The 13978-nt window shown below is 36.0% G+C and overlaps 1 protein-coding gene across 1 annotated transcript in view; it reads right to left on the bottom strand.

The window, feature by feature from the left end:
* OTOGL (otogelin like) overlaps positions 1-12339 on the bottom strand; it is a 90345-nt gene extending 78006 nt beyond the window's left edge. Inside the window, exons 1-8 of the mRNA XM_088141505.1 lie at positions 12269-12339; positions 10305-10353; positions 8790-8850; positions 7678-7776; positions 5931-6085; positions 3234-3355; positions 2525-2730; positions 1850-1977 (exon numbers count right to left, since the gene is read on the bottom strand). Of these exons, the coding sequence (XP_087997631.1) occupies positions 1850-1977; positions 2525-2730; positions 3234-3355; positions 5931-6085; positions 7678-7776; positions 8790-8850; positions 10305-10353; positions 12269-12339 (891 nt within the window). The remainder of the gene's footprint in view (positions 1-1849; positions 1978-2524; positions 2731-3233; positions 3356-5930; positions 6086-7677; positions 7777-8789; positions 8851-10304; positions 10354-12268) is intronic.
* Between the last annotated feature and the right edge of the window lie 1639 nt (positions 12340-13978).

The raw sequence follows: 13978 nt of genomic DNA, 5'->3' as shown, positions 1-13978 counted from the left end.
CCCCCCATCCAAGGACATTTTATTTATAAACCTAACCTAATAACTCTTTTGAAAGTCAGTACATTTTTCATTATATCAACTTTTTGTGTTATTGTCGAGGTAGTTCTTGCTTACCAACTGCCTCATTTAGTGACCATGTGAAGTTACAATGGTGTAAAAAAAAAAACAAGCTTTGCAACAAGTTCTCACATTTATGACTATTGCAGCATGCCGCAGTCATGTGATTGCCATTTGCATACTTCCCTACCAGCTTGCAACAAACAGAGAATAGAAAAAGCAGAAGTAAAATCACAAGTTGTGGTCATGTGATATTTCGGTTAACGACTGCAGTGACTTGCTTAAAAACTGAATGGGAAGTGACATCATAAGTCCATTACAGTCACTTGATTTTCCACTTAGTGACCACGGCACTTTGCAATGGAGTTGCCAGTTCCAATTGTGGTCACTAAGTGAGAACTACCTGTATTTCAAATGCTAATTTTCCCAACAACCTAACTTTCCAAAATGTAGAACATAACACAACAGATAACATTTCCATGAGGAACTCTAAATTTCTGAAGTAAATATGACACAGCAAACATAGAAATTAAACTGTAGTTTCACCTGGGAATGAACCAGCTTCAATTCTGTACAAAGCATACATTAGCAGATTAATATCCAAAAGCTATTACATTTCTAAATTCATTTCATTCCTTCAATATTATAAGTAGCAACTTAAATAAAAATTAATTGCGTGGTGAGACAATGAAACAAAAATATATAATACTTATCAGTACTACAACAACTTCATCTTTATCTTGTAGCTATTTATGTTTCATTGCATTTTATTAAAATATCATGGTGTAGAAATGTGAGAAAAAGATAATTTGTGGGGAGAAATGACGTATTTTCTGTAGCTTGGGTCTTGAAAACTATGAGTACAAGAAAGGTTACAAAGCAGACAACTCCTCGCTCCTCCTTATAACCTGAATTATCCTGTATACATTTATTCATTTTTATTTTATTATTAAATTTGTATGCCACCCATCTCCCCCAATGGGTGACTCTGGGTGGCTCACAATTAAAAAACCAAAAGTCTAAAACCTATATACCGTATTTTTCCGACTATAAGACGATACTTTTTTCTAAAATCCTTACTCTAAAAACTGAAGGGCGTCTTATTCAAGGAAGTCAGCCAAGAATCGCACGGTTCCAAACTGCCCATACTTTGTTTCTGCAGAGAGGCTTCCTCCTATTGCTAGCCTCCAATCACAAGTGAAATAGCTTGTCTCCAAAACAGACTTCCTCCAATCACGAGCCTTATGTAATTGACGTCAGCTGATGCTGAACAAACTAATTAGAGGAAGGCTGATTGCAGAGACAAGCTATCGGCAGTTTCACTCGTGATTGAATGTAATCAGTTATGCAAAAGAGCCTGGAAATAGAGCTGCAGAGAGACAGTTTGGACCTCCTCCCACCGAGTGTATCAGGTCAATGTTAACTAATTACTAAATAAAAATGTGTTCTGCACTATCTTTAAAATATTGATTTTTTAATTTTGGGCTGGAAAAGTGGGGGTCGTCTTGTACATGGGTGCGTCTTATTGTCGGAAAAATACAGTACATTGCTGAAACATTTTTGTAGAGAGTCAGCAAACTAACAATTCAGGATATTTTGTGAGATACTTCTGATTCTAGTGTCTCATTCCTCATCTCAGGTCAAAGACAGTCCCTCCAACCTTCCAAGTAAGTTTTTCAAGGGGAGAGGAAAGAAAATCTGTTTCTCCAAACTTTCTTCTACTTGTGGCTCTTGGGATCAAGGCCCATAGAAATAAATATTTTATATGAAAATTGCAACCTAAACTGCTTACCTCATAAGATTCTGTATCAATGTTGCAAGGACTAGGAAAACCAGATGCAATTGCTACACAGGTTGCATCATCTGGGAGTTGTACAGCCCAGCTGTTAGCAAATTTAGCTATATCTTCTTTATAGTCACCTATTTAAGAATATAAATTTATATACATAGCCCAGCATACAGAGGAGGATATACAGTTATTCAAATGATGGATCCCTAGATTTTAAGTCATGGATATTATGTATAATTCCCTTAAATTACATATATAGTGCATCTCTCATCATATCTATTTGACCCTTGACATGGAGTTATAGTAATGATAGCTGATACTAATACATCTTGTTAATGTTGGACAAGACCAGCTATGAAATATCGAGTTTGAATTTCACAATACACATAAATTCACTTGAATAGTCTTAGACAGTTCATGCCATTTCAATTCAGTCCTTATTTGCAACAGGCAGATAACACCACTCATTAACTAAAGTAATAAGGATCATAATGATGTCACGAACCTTGAATACATTATATAACTGCTAAGTAATTATATAATTTTCATTCCTCAAATTAAGAAATGTATGCAATTACCATTCACAACAGATTCAATAGCCTAGTAATAATCTCCAATGACAATTACAAATTAGTAGAATGCAAGAAAGTGGGCTTATCGTCACATATTTTGGCTTACTATTTTGTATTACGAGATCATCCGATGTATTATTATTATAATTTCCACAGAGACCACATGTTTTTCCCTTGTGTTCTTCTGTCAATTTAATGTAAATCCCAGAGTTTCCATCCCAAGCTAGGGAAAAGCCAAATGTAGTTTTCACCAAAATATAATCTGCTAATCTCTCAATGAAAATATTTCCAATTGTTTGGGGCAAAGACAACCTGAAAAAACAAAATAAATTCTAACTCAAAGATGTCAGCTACCTATAATCATGCTATCTTTTTATTCATAAAAATATTGTGCTTCTTAAAAAAAAAATCAATCATAGTAATATATTAAGTATAGAAGTTACTTCTATATACATAAAATGCAAATTATAACAAATACATTGTTTTTATTTGAATCATTTTTTTCTTTTTTCTTTTCCCATAATACAAATATTAACATTTGTAATATGACAATGTTATTTCAGTGATATTAAAATAGTATCTGTGAGATTCTCTTCCTTAGCCGGTTGGCTGAAGGCTCCCAGAAACTTGATAATATCACTGCAAGGGAAAAACAGATATTCCAGAAAAGTAGGTTCAAAAATGTGACTCCAGATCAACTAGAACTGAATGTTTTCATCATCAGAATTTCATCATAAGGCAAATAATGTAATAATTTTGCTATGAATACTTTAGTTGTTTTAAGAAATGTAAGAAAACATTTCAATTGTTTTTACCTGATTCTACCCTTTCTAACTTCATGTCCCGATATGAGTATCTCATCCTGATTTGAAAAAAACAAGCTTATTGACCGCAAACAAGAGTACACTGAACCAGCACAGTGAGGACTATTATTAACCTTAAAGGGAGAAGAAACAGAACATAAGAACATATTTTTTAAAAAATATTCACATATTATTCAACTTATTTTTTAAAAGAATTGAACTAGAAACATTTGGAGAAGTTTTTGAACAGCATGTTTAGTGTACATGTCTCTAAATATGAAAACTGTATGTATCACATCATGTATACTACACTGTGGGTACATTTTCCACAGTCAGAGCATCTGCAGTCTTCAAAACTGAGGTTCCACAAAAGTAGATTCAGAAGTGTGACATGTACGTTGAGGTTACTCTACTGGTTACCAACGGGCTTATAGACCCAACTCAAGGTGCTGGTTTTAACCTTCAAAACCCTGCATGGCTTGACAGTCATGTATCTGAAGGTTCATTTCTGCTAACCAGAATATCCTTGCCCTATGTGTTCATCCGGAAAGGCCTGGTAAGAATGCCCTCTCCATATGAGGTTAAAGAAGTAGGAGCTTGGAGTCTTGCCTTCTTAGTGGGAGCCCCTGAGCCTGAAGGTAAGGGGAGCCAGCAGCAAAGCAGTGAAAGCCAAGTAATTACAAAGAGTTTTGTGGGTAAATGCGTACACACACACAAATATAAATTTTTATATTTGTTATATATTTATATTTTTGGGGAGATATGGAGATATACAGAAATGTTGTGGTAGATAGATAGATAGATAGATAGATAGATAGATAGATAGATAGATAGATAGATAGATAGATAGACAGATATAGATAGATACCTATGACTAAGCAGAACATGCTTACATTTGCTACCAAACTAAAACCATTATTCAATAATAACTTTACATTCAGACTTAATGCAATCTTAAATATTGTTACCATAGGAAACAGGTTTAGGATGGGCCATACTGTTAATCTTTGCTAATCCAGTCTGATAAACAATGTCATTACACCAGCAATGCAGGGAAATCAAAATAGTATCACTAGCATTTACCTGAAGATCTTAAGTATTAGTGTGCTTTCTTACTGCAGAACTTCAGCATTCCTTGACCAATAGTTTTGGTCATCATTTGATACAATGCTGATTCTGATCTCATTTTTTATGAACCTTCACATAAGAGATTAACACTTCAAAATAATAATAATAATAATAATAATAATGCTGAATTCACACAGATTAAAAAACTGCTGAGTGAAATAGTTCAGCATAGAGTAGCACAGTCAACTAATTGGCATTGGGGAGTAGTAAGGAAAACTACAGAGAGCCGTTTTATGCATCTGCAATCTCCCTCTGTTACAGCAATATCTGAACAGATTTTCTCTTCCATCAGTACAGAAATCTTCCATTACCATTTCCCCGTAGAGAGTTTTGTGTCATTGAAAAGCTTATATATATGACACCTACCCTTCCAATCTGGTGCCTACTAGATACATTCAGGCTACCAAATCCCCACCTTCCATTTAATATGCTCCAGATTTATTTATTTATTTATTTATATATCAAATTTATATCACTGCCCAACTCCCCCACAAGGAGGGACTCTGGGCAGTTCACAACCAAACAATTTAAAATCAATAAAAACTTAAATAATACAGTATAAAATACAATTATTAAATATAATAAAATCCAAGTGATGGTGATATTTCAGCCTGTGACCAGATAATATTGGTCAAAGGTAAGACTAGGGAACCAGCCACCCTCAAAACTGACTATTTCCATCCCCACCCCATGCATGATGACAAAACCCGGTCTTCAGTTTTTTTCTGAAGTCTAAGAGGGAGGGGGCCAACCTCACTTCTGGGGGAAGAGTGTTCCAAAGGGCAGGGGCTGCTGCAGAAAAGGCTCGCCTCCTGGAACCTGTCAGATGAAATTCTCTTGCAGACGGGGTCCGTAGCATGCCCTCTCTGCATGACCAGGTGGGACGGGTTGATGTAACGGGGATGAGACGGTCCTTCAGGTACCCTGGACCCATGCCATGTAGGGCTTTAAAGGTAATAACCAACACCTTGACTTGGACCCGGAAGCAAACTGGCATCCAATGCAGCTCACAGAGCAAAGGTGTTATATGCGCTGATCTTGATGCACCTAAAATCGTCCACGTGGCTGCATTCTGGACCAGTTGAAGCTTCCGGATACTCTTCAAGGGTAGCCCCATGTAGAGCGCATTACAATTAGGTCTAACAGTAATAAAATCCTGTCAAATCTGTAGTTACTGTACAAAGATGGAACATCTATAAGAATTCAATCCAATTTCTAGGGATAGTGGGAAGTGAACAAAAGATTTCTATAGTATTATTGGAAACAATATTGGCTAATGTGATTAAGGTATACTTAATACTTCCTCATTTTCCTAACCTTTTAGATTGGCTGCCTGGAATCCTTTTGAATCTCAGATTCAAATAATTAATTGTTAATCTGTCAGTCAATGGAATCATGAGCTCACAAGCTCAACCACACAATGGTAAGTGAACATACTGTAGTAACTGAAATAGTTCTCTCACTTTCCATACCATGAAACTAAACCAGTTTAGTTACAAACTGCAGAGGAATCTCTTACATAACTGTCAGAAAAGAATATGCTGTTTTTAGTTCCCTCCTGACCCAAATTTCCAATCTTACCCACACAGTGTACTGAGGCTCTGGATTGCTGCAATCTTTCACAAAAATGTATGAACAGTTTCCTGGGAAGTAGTAGTAGATGCCATCAAATGTTTCAAAGTGATATTGTCCCCATGATTTGCAAATGCCAGCTCTGTCTTTGCCAGTATTTGGAACTAAAGAAAAAAAAAATAGTTGTTTCCAAGCCATGCCAACAGAAACAAACATTTCAGATGAGTGTTGCCCATTCCAAATATATTCTCCTTCCTTCCTTCCTTCCTTCCTTCCTTCCTTCCTTCCTTCCTTCCTTCCTTCCTTCCTTCCTTCCTTCCTTCCTTCCTTCCTTCCTTCCTTCCTTCTGTTTTCCTGCAGGGTCCACTTTTTTTTTTCCTGGATCAACTGAATGCTGATCCATGGTTATGACAGGAATCTACCTGTCATACTCTATACTAGAGTATAACTAAATAATATTATAACTAGATTAACTTCCTGAATATTTTCTGCAGTAGCTGCCTCTTTCAAAGAAGCTGGCAACTTTTCATCTTGCTTCTTCAGGATGTTGCAGGGGCATGGAAACACTGATGCAGAGAAAAATATCGATGATTATCTGTGCTTTGTTCAGAATAAAAATGGAATTGCATTCTTAGCAGAGGCTTTTGCAGGATTGTGAAAGGATTGTTAAACTGATGAAAGCAGCGTTGTATCATTGCACCACAAACTCCTCTGTCTTGTATGTGAGTCTGACATCATAATGTAAATAAAAAAGGGACCAGGTTTGCATCACAACAGACAATACTGCCTTTGTCAATTGCCACCCCTCCGTAGATGCCTCTGTTACTAAAATGGATGAATGATAAACCTATAATGTAGCAAATACAATCCTATACTTTCATCTCAGAATCTAAGCATGAAGGAGTAGGAATCAAGCACAACTATTTTGAATATGATTTCTTAGTGCAGGCTAACTGTATATTCTAAAACCTTTTCCAGGATGAGGATAACTTTCAACTTCTGAATTGTGTGCTGGGCAGGTTTCTCCAAAAGTGATTGGCGCCATAACTAAAACTTAGAGAAAACCAGAATTAAAACTTCCATATTGTTTTCTTTAATACTGTCCTGTGACATATTAAACAATTTCCCACTTCTATTGAAATACAAATTAGTAATTGTTCTAATGGTAAGTCTTGGGGGCTGAACTCAAGGCTTTTGTGTTGCACATGGCCCCAGTGACTGATACTGTGCATCTATTCAGCTATAAAAGTGGGGCAGAGATAATGTTGGGGAAGGAATGCAAGAGCCATTAACTCATGAAAGAGTCTGTAAATGAAATCTCAGCCCTGGGAAAGTAGTAAACATAAGAAAGAGACTCAAAATAACCCCACCTTGATTCTATATGGTATTAGAGAGGGCAAAAGGAAACTCTGGCAGACTTTTAAGATTCTGTAATAATTATGTCCTACATTAATAAAATAGAATTACACCAGTTCTTGGGAGTCTGTTTCCTGACTTGGGCTACCTTGAAGGACTGACATCAATTTAACTAATCCCAAACACCTGAAGCCTCTTTTAAAACCTTTAAAAATCCTAGAGGTCCAGTCAGTTTAAAAGAATCTCTAGGCTCAACAAGAACCAGAGTTACAAGTTGCATTTAGGCTTTGCAATATTTATATCAATGCAAGGTGCTAGCTTGAATTATTCAAATATGACATCTAATCCTTTTGCAATGTGCCTCCGATAAAAGTGTATCACACCTTCTCCTGGAACTTACTGATTTGGCAGTGCTCTCCCTGTGCCTGAAATGTCTCGCAGTCACAAATTCCTGCCTTTGTGCAAACGGCTCCATTAAGACAATCTTGAGGGCAAGAACCTGGATAGAAAAACAGGCAGGGGTGTCAGTAAGGGCTCAAATTAGAAGAATTTCCTAAACAGGCCCTGATACCCCCCAGACCTGTTTCAGTTCTGGACATCTGAAGAATGATGGGTTGAGAAAGATCCCCCAAAATAAATATACACCATCCTATAGCTAGCTTTCTCTTAAGTTTATTCTTATCCATATAAGCTTCTCAAGTTTCTTCTCACTTCTTAAAAAGTGAGAAACAGGATCCCTTGGTACTTTTATTTCTGCAAAAAATCCACAAGTAACAAATTACATTAATTCTTTCTCACAAATAAGGTGAAACACATATTTAGTTCCTTTTTTCAACATCTGGAAAAGTTCGCTCAGAAGTGAAATCTCTGAAAGCATTTTTCATCCAAAGGTAACAGGTTATCCCATACACTAAAGTCAATCCTGCAGCTGCACATAAATTTGCGAGTTAAATGGCTAATCCAGCAATCAAGAACAATCAGCAAAGACCTAATAAAGAAAATTGGCTCTAACATCAGGCAGACTGAGATGGTAGAAACAGAAAGTAACAAAGCTGACTGATGAGTTTGTGAAGAGTTCAGTTTTCATTCCCCCCAATTTATGGATTGATGAATATGGGTACATTTTATTATACTGTCTGTTTACTGCCTTGGAACACAGTTTAATGACTGGGTTTCTATTTCTTAACCCATAACCATAACCCATAAACAAATAAATACTGGGAAATAGATCTGGGGCCCCAGGTATAGAGTCACTTTTGTTCTTGCTGTCAATATTAAATTAAAAATCCACCCCAGTTGATTTGCTGTATGGGTGTGGAATGGAAGGAAGCTATCTTATTCTACCTCTGGTAGAAAACTAGATTTGATCTCCCACATCAATAAACCACCTATTGTTGCAACTTTCTTTGGACTATTAAAATAGAGGAATTGTCAAATATTTGCTGTAACAGCTGTAAGAAACCCATGGAAATTATACAAATATCTTTAATTATAGGTAGCTGGATTACTGACCTCCTGATGAATTCTGAGCCTGAGAAAAGATATCATGAACATATGGTGAAATACCAGTTGTCTATGAGAAGGGGGAAAAAACACGCAAAACATTCACGAGTATCCAAATCAAAAACAAATCAGCAAATCTTATAACCGTACAAATTATAATTTAATTGTAAAAAAGCATATTACCTTAAATTTATATAGAGACTGTTCTTGGGGGAAGCTCAAAGTTCTTGATTAGTTAACAATGAATTCAAATATAATTTCATTAAATATCAGGAAAATAAGAGAGACCCACTAATGCTGAACACCACAAAAGTGAAGGCATTTAAGACATATAATTCTTATATTACAAATGAAATGTTATTCCATATTTGAAATACAGATAAAAATGTAGTGCTAGTATATAGTCAGATTTCTGGAATTTGCAGCGTCAGTGAAATTTCACTGGGGTTTCTTGCATTTTAACTGCATTGACTTAGTTCACAGATCTTTCTAAACCACAACTACTGCTTATTGAATAAACCACAATTTGTACAAAATGCTGTGCCTGAAACAAGTAAACCATGTTACAATTTATTGCAGAATATTAACCCAGTCAGCAGTTCCACTTAGATGTGTGGAGTTCTGTTGCAACACAACCTGCCTTGCCAGCAAAATAAAGCCCTCACTGCAGGCAGCAGGTCCTGGGGAAGAGAAGCAAGACGTGAGTGGACAGAGCTATGAATGGATGCCTGTCCTGCATGTTCTAAGCCTTCTTGCTAACCTATGCTTGGGTGGAAGAAACAATCCCATCACCAGGTTGAAGTAATACTCAAGAATCAACCACCAGGGTTGAAGGAACATTACACGTTCTGGCTGAATGTGGAATGAAGGCACCATATGATGTGGGCTGGCCCTGCCATCAAGGCTGGCCCAGACATTTTTCTTGTCCCACTCATATAAAAGATAAAATAGCTGAAGATTAAACTACTTACACATTTAAGCCATCCTGAAACTGATATCAGAAGGCTGCTCTGTCTTCACCTATCTCAAATTAAATGAGGCACTGAAATAGCGAGAAGATTTTTCACAAGTGTAACATCTGTTCCTGGGAATCTATTGTGGAACCAGATAGAACTGTCACAGTAACAGCATCTGAAAGAGAACTCATCTACTGTTTCTCGATTGTGCATTTTGCCAAGCGCTAACAAAATTTCAGCCTTTTTTGTCTGCTTTCACAAAAGAGATAACATGAAAGATGCCTTTTTTCTACTTTATGTGTGCGCCACTTAGTGTGATAGGGTGATTAATTCAATAAGCTATTTACAAAGAATGAATGGACAGCTGAATGTAGGTTTGCATTGTGACAATTGCAGGAAGATAGGTACAGTATGGAAAAACTACTCCACTCATTCCTGCCTTGATATAGCTATTTCTATTCTTTTTTACAAAGACTTCATTGTAGAGATAGGAAGCACCCCTAGTAGGCAAATGGGCGTGTGTGTGTGTGTGTGCCTTTTCTCTTCTTCCTTTTGAGGTATAACCTACCTCAGCTGCTAAGAGGTCTCTTTTTTGAGGAACAGCAGTAAATTCATTCCTGGAAGAAAACAAAAAGAATCCTGTATAATCAAAGGTTGCAAATGCACGGACTCCCTTGAGAGAGGTGTTTCGTTCTGATTTCTCTCACTTCATCAAAGACACCTTTCTTGGGCTAAGCTTCTCTTTTTTAAAAAAGTTATTGTTCATGTTTGTTTCCTTTTTCATCTCCTTTTTTACAAGTACAAGAGATGCCAATCTTTTGTTCCTGGACATTAATTATAATTAGAGACATTCCTAAGGGGGCGGGGAATCAGTAAGAGTTGGATATATTTTATTACTATAGCTACCAGTAAGGTAAAGATAAAGACTCCCTTGAGTCAAGCTCAGTTACTTGAGACTTTGTGAGCACTTCCATTGAGTTTTCTTAGCAACATGGAAGTGGTTTACCACTGTTGCCCTCCAGGATATAGTTTTCAACTACCTAAATTAATTGGTTTGGATTTCCTGGTGGTCTCCCATCAAAGTAATAACTTGATCCAGCACTGCTTAACTTTACAAATGCTAGAACAACTGTCAGCCCTACTTTTAAGGATGCATAGGTCTCAGGGTAATAATGAGGCTAATAATAAGGTTAATAATGGGAGTAGCACAACAAAGAAATAAACTGAAAGATCCAATAACTGATGCAAATCTAAAATCAAGATGCTCTTATTAGATATGAGCAAAGTAGGACTCAGTAATCTAAGCATAATCTTCCCAATTTTGCTTTTTTGCAGCTGGTATTGTAATGAGAGTGCTGACAAAAATGGAAATTTATTTTATGGGCTACTGTAGAACCAGAATAGGTGATGGGCCCAAATGTTCAAGGTCGCATTTTCCAATATATACATTAATTTTCAGCAAATGATTTCTTGAATTTTGTCATGAAAATCAACAGCTTATTTTCACCATTTACTACTTTTACATTACTGCTCAGTTGCTGAACTTGTTATCTGGCTGGCCTTTGGTTATAATAAAGTATTTCCTTCCTTCCTTCCTTCCTTCCTTCCTTCCTTCCTTCCTTCCTTCCTTCCTTCCTTCCTTCCTTCCTTCCTTCCTCCATCCCTCCCTCCCTCCCTCCCTCCCTCCCTCTCTTCCTCCCTCCCCCTTCCTTCCTTCCTTCCTTCCTTCCTTCCTTCCTTCCTTCCTTCCTTCCTTCCTTCCTTCCCACCCCCACCCTTTACTATCAATACAATTACCATAGTATTGTATTTGCTTTGTGACCTGGGAATCTGGATCATGCCAGGCTAGGCATGTATGATCTAAGGCAGTGTTTCTTAAAGTGTGGTCCTAGGACCCCTGGGGTTCCCCAAGACCCTCACAGGTCTCTGCAAAATCTTTACCAGCCTATGTTAAAAATAACACAAGATTAAAATCCCATCAAACAATTGTGAGAAGCGGTAACATCAACAAATGTGTCAATTTTAATTTTTAATATGGTAAATATATATAAATACAACTGATAGAAACAAAAGCTCTTTTGGGGTCCTCCATAATTTTTAAAAGTGGGAGGTGGTCTAAGGCAACAGCTAAGGGATCCTATGCATGATTTCCAAGATCCATATTAAAAAAATCTGATCAGAAAATACCTAAATTGTCTCAAAACCTTCTAGTACAATTAAGTCTTTTCATATCTGAGATTTCTCAGTGGCCAAGTAGTATCTCAAAATCACACCCTTTCAAATGTAAAGGCGTGCCCTATATTGATTTCGACAATTATAATTTGTCATGTTCATTATATAAATGTCTTTTGGCAATCCTTCTCTGACAGTTCATGCTTTGAAAAACACTGAAATTATTGTAAAAACTGTTTAAAACAGCTTTGGTAAGGAGTTTTTTTTAAAATTTCTTAAACTTCTAAAATATTAGTACAATGTTGTATTCCCCAACTGAATGTGTTTTTATTATCAAAACAAACAGGAATTCAAACTCACCTTACAGTTCTTTTCAGAAGATGCAATTCACAGATAGACTCTATTAGATAAAAATAGTGAAAATCAATCATTCTTTCTCTCTCACACTCTTCTGGAATTTTTCTCAATAGACTGAGCTCTAAAAGCAACCTTTTATTGGAGTTCAGTTTTTAAAATGAAAAGATTTGTTTTTTCAAAAAGGATTAACAAAATTTCCACCCATCTTCCATGTTAAATATTTCTCAAAAGTAAAATGTTACTTTAATTATTAAGAGGGACAAAGATTTGCTTTTTTTAAAAAAAAACTTGAATCTGTTTTGAATTCATATTAAAATAACATGAAAATGGAAGATGAATTGTGTTTACATAATACAGTTTTTGTATTATGTAAATATACTGTCATCTGCCTGTCTGTCCATTCATAAAATACAAGAATCCTTAGCTGGCAAAAATGACTTTTTAGTAGTTTGTTCTAGAACATACCATAGACATGTATTACAACATGAATCTTTTGAACTCCAATCACCTATAGTATTTTTAGTTTTGCTATACTTGGGAATTTTTAAATTCCTTAAATACCCTTTCATCTACCTAACAAGAATGACAGAATCATTCACAAAAATGCTATTACTAATTAAACATTTATACTGGCATTTCAACACATTGCAGTTAACCCAAAGGTCAAAGCTAGTGTGAGAAAAAGTAAATTTGTTATGCAGAAGAGTAGCATATGTGCAATACAAACCCATGCATATTTTCCTTGAAGTAAGACCCTTTGAATACAATAGGACTTAGTTCTTAGTAAACATAGCCAGTCTTCTTTTTAATCCAAAGAATATATTTGAAACTTCTTTTTAATGGTATTATAATACAATTAGATTCAAAGCAAAGATAAAATAACGCTTGTTTTTTTCACTTTTCTAAATATTATTTTTTTCAAAAAGAAAAAAAATAAAGAACATCTTCATAAACGTTTCTAAACAAGGTTAAATTAAAAAAACAAAAAACAAAAACTTACCTTCCAAGGTTGAAAACAGAATGTGAACCCAAAAAATGTCCCACAGTATCATGAAATTGATTTTTCTCGCAACGTTCATTTCAGTGCAGCTGCTTAAGTAAAAAGTGTCCAAACTGGTGCCCTAAATTAGGATGACATTTTAAAAGTCACTATCCTTCCCAGGGTCTTTCCAATTTGATAAAGTGAAATGGAAAGAGGGAGGGGGATGAAACTAGCTAGCTGCGTACAGCTTTTGAACTTTGAAAATACTGCAGATACTTTGGCCAGAGTTTTCTCATTAGCAATGCATGGCGATCGGCATCAGTATTAGTTACATGAGCCCCTACGCTCCTACTCCTCTCTGGGACTGAATCAATCCTTTATAATGCTTGGGGAGAGCAGACCTGCCAAGCCACAATACTTAAGAGATCGTTTTGCACATCAGCTTTGAAGCCTCTAGCAATCAACTTCCACTATCTTCCTTTATATATATTCAGAATTCAAACATTTAGTAAAATATTTTTAAAATTATTAATAATGTGGTGTTTTCAGAGTGCAAGTAACTAGCAAGCATGCAATCAAATTGTAATCCCGATCCTAAAACAGGAACAGAGTTTTCTTTCTGACATTCTGGTATTCTTCACAAGTAATCTAGAAGAATATTATGGCATTTTGGCCATTTTCATTCCATTCCATCTCCACAGAAGAGGTAATTTGAGATAGATTTTTACTTT

The sequence above is a fragment of the Python bivittatus genome, unplaced genomic scaffold (genome assembly GCF_059951505.1).
Source record: "Python bivittatus isolate LINGU-HERP-01145 unplaced genomic scaffold, Pbiv_v1 ctg000330_np1212, whole genome shotgun sequence".
NCBI classification, from domain to species: domain Eukaryota; kingdom Metazoa; phylum Chordata; class Lepidosauria; order Squamata; family Pythonidae; genus Python; species Python bivittatus.
This window is presented reverse-complemented; position numbering and strand designations above follow the sequence as displayed.